General features: G+C 31.9%; 1 protein-coding gene across 6 annotated transcripts in view; it reads right to left on the bottom strand.

Annotated features, from left to right (window-relative positions):
• Window positions 1-10,890, bottom strand: part of LOC117175012 (diuretic hormone receptor-like) — a 296,694-nt gene that overhangs the window by 63,934 nt on the left and 221,870 nt on the right. For 5 of the 6 annotated variants that reach the window (XM_033364520.1, XM_033364512.1, XM_033364527.1 and 2 more), the window contains exons 3-4: window positions 4,664-4,847; window positions 3,892-3,985 (exon numbers count right to left, since the gene is read on the bottom strand). In XM_033364520.1, coding sequence (XP_033220411.1) covers window positions 3,892-3,985; window positions 4,664-4,847 — 278 coding nt within the window. Of the gene's footprint in view, window positions 1-3,891; window positions 3,986-4,663; window positions 4,848-7,408; window positions 7,457-10,890 lie in introns of those variants that run through there. The other variant, XM_033364551.1, reaches the window with a different exon arrangement.

Genomic DNA, 10,890 nt, shown 5'->3' with positions numbered 1-10,890 from the left:
CCTCCCAAAGTATCCATTTCCGGCGAAAGAAAGTCCGAATTTTTTGTTTGGAATTAAAATATGAACACGTGCCACCGGGCGCTTTGAAATCATATAATCATCAAAAAATAATTACTAATGGACAATTTGAATATTTACTATGACTTTTTAAACAATTTTCAATTGCTTAAGCGAAGGCAAATTACTTAAACAATTATTTATTCCCAAAACATGTAAAAAATAATCGTATTTTTATGATTAAAATGCAATATTTTATTTATTGTTTGGAGTAGTACATTTTAAAAAAATTATTATGTAATTATTTAAAAAATTATTCATTGTTTATTTTTGAAATTTCTGAAAATCTGGCCAGAGATATCTACTTTTTTCAAATTGGTATCATACGCTACTTTTTTTGAATAATTACATAATTTTGATATATTTCTGTTAATGTTTAAACAATTTTTATTTGCTCAAGCAGTTATTTTCGATAACTAAAAAAATGAAATGAAATGGAACATACACAATTAATTACAATTTTAAAAGTCTTTTTGGAAAAGTAATTATTCAAACAAATTATATTTATTTAAACAATTAAAAAGTGGTTAATGTATTCTTTCTAAAAACTATAGGTTATAAACCCAATTGTGTGTGCTTACGCGAATAAAAATTGTTTAATCAAATAGCTATTTATTAAATATTAAAGAAATGTATCAAAATTATGTTATTATTCAATAAAACGTAGTATAGGATACTAATTTGAAAAGAATGTTGATATCTATGGCTGAATTTATAGAAATTATAAAAATAGAAAATACATGATTGTTTAATTAATTACATAATGTTTTCAGAAAAATTTACTACTCCAAACAATGACAAACAATTATATTTCAATTAGAAAATACGATTTTTTTCTTCTTGAATAAATAATTATTATTTAAATAACTTAAATTTATTTACACAATTTAAAATTGTTTAAAAAGTCACGGGAAATATTCAAATTGTCCATTAGTAATTATTTGTATGAAAAAGACTACGGAAATTGCTAAAAAGTAATAATAATACGTAAAAATGTAGATTTTATATACTTTTTGGTCATATTTGAGGCTCCGCGGGGAGACTGAGGGAGGGTTGGAAATAAAAGTGATTAGTATGGTTTTATTTCGTAGACACTTCCCTTCAATCCCTAAAAGCCTTGGCACGTTTCGATGAAACCCTGGAACAAGAGTTCAATTTTCCGAAAATTCAAAGTTTCCCCATGTTAATTGAATGGGATTTTGAAGTGCCCGGTGGCACGTGTTAATATTCGAATTTCGAAAAAAAGATGATGGATTTTCTTTCTTCGGAAATGGAAACTTTGAGGGGGGGTCTTGTCCTGTAGATCGACAAGCGTTTTTTGGACCACCCTAATGTTTATGCAAACTTTGGATCACATTGTATTGAAAAGGAGAGAAGATAGCGGCTGAGACTAAAGGTTCCGGGGACGCTATACGGGACAGGAAGACGAAAAAAGCTGAGCTACGATAACGACGGAAACTACCTTAACCAACTTTTAGAAAATGTAACAAAAATCCGAGTCGAAATATAAGTTTTCTTTTTATTCTCTTAAATTCTCTAGCCTCCGAGTCTTTACAAAGTTCTAATGAGGATAAATTCAATATAATGCAAGTACTATTTAGGGGCCATCCATAATTTACGTAACACTTCATGGGGGGGGGGGGGTCCAGCGCAGTGTTACACAATGGCGAAAAACTACAGGGAAAAGTCGGAAAAAGCGTTACATAAGGGAGGGGGGGGGGGCAAAATGGTCGGGAAATTGCGTTACGTAATTTATGGATGGCCCCTTAACTACTTAAAATATGCACAAATTTTTGTTTTTGCATGCTTGGAGGTCTTAAAACGGACTTAATTAAATACTTATTATTTTCCCGTAGATCCTCCCTCAAGTGCGAATTGATCTTCGGCCTACGGCCAGTAGAGTTCTGAGCCGGTTATATTACTTTGAGAACGGTAACGAGAATGAGAATGTTACCGAGAATATAACCGTGAAAGAAATTCTCTGAGAATTTATGAGAATATCAGAATTTATTTTAATTAATAGAAAATTGCATTTTTTCGTTAACATTTCGGTTGAAAATGCAACTCTTTTTTTAAGCTTGTCTTTTTTATTTTAAATTTTACCTGTTGTAGCAGAAATGAAATCTTTTTTTTTTTATAAAATGCAACTGTTTGGTTACAAATTAAGCTATTATATTATTTTCTTGAAAACTTAACTATTTCGTATAAAATATACTTTTTGTTTATAATTTATATTTTGTTGTTGAAAAATGAACTGAAATATGTTCTGGATGAAAGTTTCACGCAAAAAAAACTTTTTATTACAAATTCATCTGTTTTAGTAGAAAATTGATCTTTTTTGGATAAAAAGGCAACTATTTGGTAGAGAATTTAACTGCTTTGTTAAAAATTCATCCTTTTTGGTTGAAAAAATTCATCTTTTTGGATTGAAAAAACAATTTTTTTGTAGAAACTTATTTTTGTTGTTACAAAACCTCATTGTTTGATTTTACTGAGTTAACTGGAATCTTTTTTGGATGAAAACTCAACTTTTTTGTAATAAAAAATTCTGTTGCTTTAAGATAAATTTCATAATTTTTTATAAAAATGCAACCATTTGCTAGAGAATTCCACAATTTTGTTAAAAAGTCATCCTTTTTGGTAAAAACTTCGTCTTTTTGGATTCAAAGTTGAATTTTTTTTGTAGAAAGTTATTTTTGTTAAAAAAATCATAGTTTGATGGTTAGAGCTCGACTAAAATCTTTTTCAACAGAAAATTCAACTATTTGTTTGAAAATGTATCTTTTTTATTTAAAACTTCATCTGTTATAGAAAAAGTTTCATTTTTTGTATGAAAATGCAACTGTTTGGTCAAAAATCGTTCTTCTTTGCTTGATAATTCAACTGATTTGTTTAAAACCTTTGGTTGAATCGCTTTGTTAAGAATTTACTTTTTTTTGTTAAAGATTTATATTTTAAGTTGGAAAGTTATTTCGTTGGTTCAAAGTTTAATTATCTTGTTATAAATTAATCTTTTTTAATTGAAAATATAACTACTTGGGTCAAAGTTAAGCTAGAAGATCCTTTTTTAGACTTTCTTTATACTAATTCAAGTCTGATTGGATTCTTTTAACAAAAAACACGAATGGACAGTGGTAATGGAAGATTTTACGATTCAGTAATTTATCTGATTCCTTGAGTGACGTCCTACAAGCATTTCCTTTAAATGCCTCTCCGTGATAGTGTTTTGAAACTAAATTCAACGACTCAGGCTACTGGAGAGCTTTTTCTCTTCCAAGAAGTGGTACAAGTCCATCCCAGAACATATGATTAACGAATTCTTCCATTAAATGGAGCTCCGGGATCATATACTTTGAAATAATCAGCAGACTGTCATTTTTATTAAACCAAGTTGCATTGACAGTGCTGCCACAGTCAGCAGCATATTTTTTTAAACTTTCAAGAGATTTGTCTCATTATTTAGATATTTAAATATCAATTGTCCATCGTGAAAATATTTTTTGGTAATTGAAAAATGTACACGTAATTTATAAAAATTAAAAATAACTAAATTAGGTGTAACTCAATCAGACAATCAGCTATGATTTTACAATAAGTATTTTCTGACACCTTACATATTCTATAAGTTGGTTAAGGTAGTTTCCGTCGTTATCGTAGCTCAACTTTTTTCGTCATCCTGCCACCCGCGGCTAAAACTGGCGCGGCGGGCGGTTCTGCGACCGCTACAGTCGTATGAAGCGGTTATAGTGCGCCAAGGAAAGCGCACGGAACGAATATAAGTCTTCAGACTTATTGCAAAAGAGATACATTTTTAATTGCTTTAAAGAATGTTACCTGCATTATGGTAGTTACAATCCACATGAAATCTGCCAGGATATAAGTGAGCATCAGATGCGTGTGAATACTATTTCTGAGACACCTAAGTTCCCTGAAACATATTTTTAGAAAAAGCGTGTTAACTTTTTGCTTACATGAATACATTAAAAATTTTTTTTCAAAATTTGGTTTATTTTTTTACTCGAGATTAAAATTCGAAGAAACTACACAAGAATATTTATTTGGAAAAAAGCTAGACGTTTATTTAAAAGTTACATTGAATAGAAAAATTTAAAGATTGTAAAATTAGGAATGATAAGTAATAATAATGATATAAATGAATAATAGACCTGGATAATAGAAGTATTGATCAATAAGAACATTAACTTGAATAGTTTATGAGATATTACTCTATGTTTGTAAGGATGAAATGCAGTACAATTATACGAGCATTGCGAAGCATAACTGAAAATATAAAATGATTTCTGCTCGACTATAAACATACTAGGTAAAGTGACAAGAAAATACGTAAAATTTTATTGATTATACTGCATCTGTGTTACATTTTGTGAAATTCTTTAAAAAGTCAACTTTATTTTATCTTCAACTTCCTGTCTCTCAATAAATCAGACTGCACTTTTCCGGAAAGGATTCCAAACGGAACCCGAAGAGCCGATAAATCTCTTTCATCGTTAAATTTTAGTTTATAAGTAAAATGCTGTAGTTTTTCGACCTCTAGTACCAATGAAACTTAATTTCGAAACTATTTTTAATATTTATACATACTCACTTGTAGTATAAAAATATAGATACAGCAACGATGAGGGAAATGAGTGAGAGACTGTAACCGATGATGTAAATCATCGTTGTAATTTCCACTCCTGCTTCCATTTTTGGAAGTACATTGAGACACTGTGAATAGTTTGAATAGCTGTCCCAAGTGCCATTTTGCATACACCATCTGCTCGCGTTCTCTGAAAGTTTAAAAATCACAATAGCTTTGATTTCACTTCAATAAATTATTGTTTCAATTACTTTTAAAGAATCATTGTGACTTCTATTTTCTCATGCCTATGCCGAAGTAGTATCTCTTTCTGTAGTCTGTAAGACTGCCCTTATCTACATAAATAACCCCCCCACCTCACCACACAATTCCTTAAAATAAATTTTCTTGAAAAATAAGATGAAAAGATAAGAGAACTAGAAAGTCAACTGTATTCTATTTTCAATTGCATTACATTTATCCAAAGAAATATCCAACTGAACTCTGCTAGTATCGATTAATTTGATCTAAATTAAACTAGATTTAAAATAAATTAAATGAAATTTAACTGATATTAACATAGATTGACAAAAGAATTCCCACCCGCTTGAAATGAATTCAACTAAATGAAAAACGACATGAAAGTGATTTCAATTAAATTCAATCGAATTTAACACAATTGATGTAAATTGAATTTAATGAAAGAAGTATTGAAAGTATTGAAGAACGTAATGCCAGGAAATTTAATTCTCTAAGTTGAAATCAGTGAGAAGAGAGACACTGAATCAAATTATTTACGCGGTTTAAACTAAGTATTAAGTGAATTATACTACATTAAAAAGGAATACATCTGAATTCTAAGTCATTTTAAGTGAATACAGCGGAATCAAGAAACACATTTTAATTTACTTTATACGATTCAAAATAGTTTAAGATGAATTTAGCGAAATTCTAAGGAATCGCAGGCAAGTTGAATTGAACTGACTTCAAATTGATTTTATTTTAATTACCCTTTATTCAGGATAAATTGATCATATAAAAATATAACTCGCGTATTTCAGTAGATAATAAAAACGTAGTAAAAAGCTTGAAATATGAATTACATAAAATTCAAAAATACACCTTTTATAGAGTATTTTATGCGATACATATATATTTTTAAACCCAATTTTTTCCGAGAAAAGAAGGAAGATGTTGTTATAAAGTGTAGAATTCCTTGAAATGGTATTGCGGCATTTCTTTGTTTACTTGCATTAATATCTTTTTTATTCTTGCATTAATATCTGCAGAAGATCGCAATATTTGCAAAGGACTATAGTAACGTCGAGAGAGACCGACGCACTGATTTATTAAGCGACTTAGTAAAAATTGGTGCAGTCAGATTGGCAGACGAAAAAAAATAAACCCAACATGCGCCGTATCGCGTTGAAGGTTACAACCCTAATATTCGAGAGCGATCTTTGGAATTTGTCTCACTCCATGATACAAAAAATAGAAAGTGTCATAGTACAATTCATATTCCTACAGATAATAGCAATTCCTCTTACAAATTTAGTCTTTTATGTTATTTTAGGTACTTATTACTTCTCTTTTTATATAATTTGATTATGTCTCTACTAATTTATCATATCTAGGATTTTACTATAAAAATAATAAGACTTTGTATTATCAACAGGAAAATTTCATATAAAAATAATATAGCTTACGACTATTGTATTAAAATATACGAATTATTGCCTTGGACCCTCGATTGTAACCTAATTTAGTAATTTTGTTATTTTTCACGATTAAAACAAATGTAAAGTTATCCTTCTCCTGACATTTTTCATATCATGCCTTGTTTGCCCTAAAATGTTCATTTTACTTTGTCTTTTTGGATTTTGAAAATGCTCTAACTATGACAATTTTCTTTTTATAGAAAAAAGTTAGTAGGATAAATTGTTTAGATTTTGAAGTAGTATTAACTACTGTGCAATAGAATTTTTACATTTTGAAAAAATGTGATTTCAAAATTTTTTTGTACGATCAAATTTGAAATTTTCAACTTTTGACCAAATTAAAAAAGTTATTATCATAATCTTGTAGGGCTTTCAAAAAGCAACGTTTTTCTGCTCCAGACTTTTTTTCGTATCATGCGTTGTTTGGCCTAAATTCTTCATTTTAGTTTGTTGTTTTGGATCTTGAAAATGCTATAACTCTAGTAATTTTTAATTGTTCGAAAAAAGTCATTGGGATAAATTGTTAAATTTTTTGAATACTATGAATAACCGCACAGAGAATTTTTGAATTTTTAAAAAAGTGGTATCAAAAATATTTAAAATGTGCCCACTTTTTGAATTTTGATCCAAAATGGCTGGCCAACGAACTTGACCTTTAGTTTAGGACACTGAACTAGTGTACCAAAGGGCAATTTAATAGATTACTTTTTTCAAAAGTTATCGTGTTATAGACAGACATACATACATACAGATATACAAACATACAGACACATTCGTAAAAGCCTGTTTTTCGGATTCAGGGGGTCTCAAAATGTGAACATGTAACAGAAACTGCGGGGGTCAAATTTTACACAAATCTAATATCTTCTCTGATGAGAATGTAAAAAATATATTTCATGTCCAAAATTTGTTCAACATTCTTTTTGTTTTGAGGCTTGAATATTTCGAAATTATCTATTCAAATCGAGCTCGGTTAAAATATACTTGTTCAATTTTCTTTGATAAAACTAAAAAATTCATAACTTGTCTGATTTTGTATTTAAATAAGAACTACCTGTCTTTCCTGCTGATGCTTGAAAAATTCTATAGACTTAATGTCGTTTGGAGTCGCTCTTAAAGAAGAATATCCTTCTACCTTTTCAGGAAACGAACATGAATCTTATCGAGATTCGTCTCTGAGCCGTTGGTTATCTAATTTCATTCACAATTTACATAAAGAGATAAGTTTCCGCGGTTCTTTCTAAAGGTATTCCAGAGCAATTTTGTTCTCGAATGAGACACTGTTATTCTTGTTTTCTCATTCAACTTCATTCGAGCTCACTATAAAGCAACACGCAATGAAAATATTCTGGTGCACGATTTGCATTAATAGATGAAATTACTTTCAAATTTTCCATTAAGAAATTTAGAATTGAAAAGTATAGTATCTATGATATTCATCAAATTATAGTTTTTATAACCTGGAAACCTTCGTGTCCTGACAAGCTGCAAATACCTGCAAATCATTCCAATGATCAAGAATCAGATTGACACTATCCTTGCATGGTTGTCACATTTCATGACAACGTAATTCTAAATCTAATAGACTCTGTGTGAGGTACGCAACACCACTATCGATTCAACACAAGCATGAGGAACGTATATATGTGCAACCAAGGAAAACTCCAACAGACTTGTTCATGCAAGCATAATAAACAGAAGCACATTTTTATTAATTTTTTTTCTTTCATTCTCACAAAATTTGTTCTTGAACTTTTATTTTATAAATGGAACTAACAAAAATGAACCATCCCCCCTGCTCTACCCAACTAAAATTTGTAACTTTTTGTACCTGTGATTGTCAGTGAATGCAGAAAAATGCACATACAGTGGAACTTGGAATTAATTACGGTTTCGAAATGGCTTATAATGTCTTTCAACCTGAATCGAGACCATCCCATCTGATGCAACGAACACGCTGAGAGTGTGGGCCCCCTACTGCTTGCCACGCTTGAATGAGCACCGCCTCCCTTTCAGCCCCGTGGCGCTTCTCATCACGAAACTGCTACGGCATGAATTCTCAGAAAGACATAAATCCGGACTGCTTAAATCCAAGTTACAGTGTTATTGTATTTAAATTTACATAATTAAAAGCAGTTTTATGTGACTGCTCTTGATTGCACTTTATTGCACTTAATTTCACTTGATTTTGCGTGATATTTTATTTCAGGGGATTACAAGTTATTTCATGTAATTGTACTTGATTTCGTGTAATAAAATGTGCCATCAGAATGACTGCAGGGTCATTACGGAGGGATTGCAGGTGAATTCACATAATGTGAAGTAAATATACATGATTTAAAATGATTGCAGTTTATTTTAGAGTAGCTGCGGAATGATTGCAGAGGGTTTTCAGTTTAATGCATTTGATTGTATTGCATGTATTTTCGCGGAACGATAGATGATTTCAGAGCGAAAGTATGACGTGATTACAAATGGATTGCACGTAAATGCACTTGATTTCAAGTGTTGATAGGTAATTTTAGAGTGACAGAAGAGTGATCGTAAGTGACTGCTGGTCAATACACACATGAAAAATAATTCTAAGTGATAGAAACTGATTTTTATACGATTTCACAGTGGATCCTGATTAATTTCAGATAATTTCGTGTTCAACAATTTTTTTCATGTAGGTACAAATTCTTTCATACTAATTAGGCAAAAAGTACGAAAGAGTCCATTTAAAATCTATTTTCCAGGCCTGCATACAATTGTAGTCTGTAAATTGAGTGCCGAGGGAACTTTCAAGAACCTACTTCCTTTTTCTTTCAGTTTACTTTGCATATTATACACGATCCTTCATCCACGCTCGACGAAATAGCTTATAGAGGAGTGTACGTCGTTTTAGTTTTCTTTCCCTGTCATGTCCCATCGCGAGTGTAAGAAATCGATTGGAGAACGGTCGTTGGAATATCGATGGTCTCGTTGCAAATGAACCCACTTATTAATAACACGATTCAATGGCACTGCAGTTATATTATCCACTCCTAGGGCGTACTGTTGAATGCAAAGCTCCATTGACGTTTAGTGTCGTGCGTACTTGTAATTCCGAGTTACACCCAGAAACTCTCATAAATCCTGGAAACCTTTGTAAATTGGGGGAAATACTAATTACTAGATTTATTGATTATCGTCACTGCTACAATTTAAGAGCTCATGTTTACTGAATCTCATACAAATAATTTAGTACAAAACCGAAATTTTTCATTCGAATTGACTAGGAGTTCGGTCAAAGATTTAAGGCATTTTGTCATTAGTTTATGCAATTGAGTCTTATTTCCAACCTTCAGAATTAGTTTTCAAATGCATTAATTTTTAACAAATGGAGATATTTTCACATTTTTCATTCTGACCTCTAGTATTTTCTGAAATACACTCTTGAACACTTGAAGTGTATAACTTTCAAGTCTCTAATAGGCTAAGATCTAGGAAACGACTAATCGGAGAGAGGGAGGGTAAAACAGGGTGGAATGGACATAAAGGTAGAAGGAAAAGGTGAAGCTTCAGATGGTTGAGGTAGAAGGGAAACATGTATGAGGAAAGGTAGTAATAGGTGAATAAGCGGAAGGGGTAGATGGAAAAAAAGGAGGTAAACATGAAAAGTGAAGAGCTAAAAAAGGAGTTTTTATTTTGAACAAAGGAACGGTGTCAAAATATACTGAAACAAAATTGAACAGTAACTTGTTCATACATGAGCAATGTGAATATTGAAAGCATAGAGATAGGAATAGGAGTGGACTAGCCGCATGCTCCCCAACTTGGGCGCATGAATTGCTGATAAAATTTAGGGACGTGGGTCGACAATGTTGGTCTGCAAAAGCATGGGAAGTAAGGGAAGCAAGAAGAGTCTGTTCTTTCTCTCGCAATACCGATTTAGCAGAGCAAGATAGTAGACCGCATCACTTGTTTCATTAAATCGGCTACGACATGCTTAGTTCACTTCTATTCTTATGTTCATGATTGATAGCAATTCAATTTTTTTTCAGTTTTTACATGGTGAGGGGGTCGGCGGGGGTCGGAGGGGTCGGCGCTTGCCATGGTAATGGGCGTTACTCGTAAACGTGGTAGAAAGGTGGGGGTTTTTAATGAAACTCCTTAGTAGTAGTGAAGTGGTGTGAGTTATCGGCGTAATTTTTAGAAATCACTAGTGGGCGGTACCACTGGAAGTGAATCAAATAAAGTCACTAATGAGTATTCAGGAAAAAAATAAAAGGTGAGAGGGTCGGAGCGAGGGGGTGGAGTATATGCGGTTAAAAGAAAGAGGTTATAAGGAAGCATTTAGCGGGTACGAGAGTGAAGCGGGAGCAATTGGAAATATGAAAGAAGGGACGGGAAGCAACGAGGGCAGATGAGAAAGGTAGCATGGTCAAATGGAAAGGGGATGCTGGGTTACGGCAATACCAGGTGTATACATATGAAACCGGTATTGCCATTTAGCGGCCAGTAGGCACACTTGTAGGCACTGTCGGAACTTACCATTTGTGCTAATTGGCATAT

The sequence above is a fragment of the Belonocnema kinseyi genome, chromosome 1 (assembly GCF_010883055.1).
Source record: "Belonocnema kinseyi isolate 2016_QV_RU_SX_M_011 chromosome 1, B_treatae_v1, whole genome shotgun sequence".
Lineage (NCBI taxonomy): Eukaryota > Metazoa > Arthropoda > Insecta > Hymenoptera > Cynipidae > Belonocnema > Belonocnema kinseyi.
This window is presented reverse-complemented; position numbering and strand designations above follow the sequence as displayed.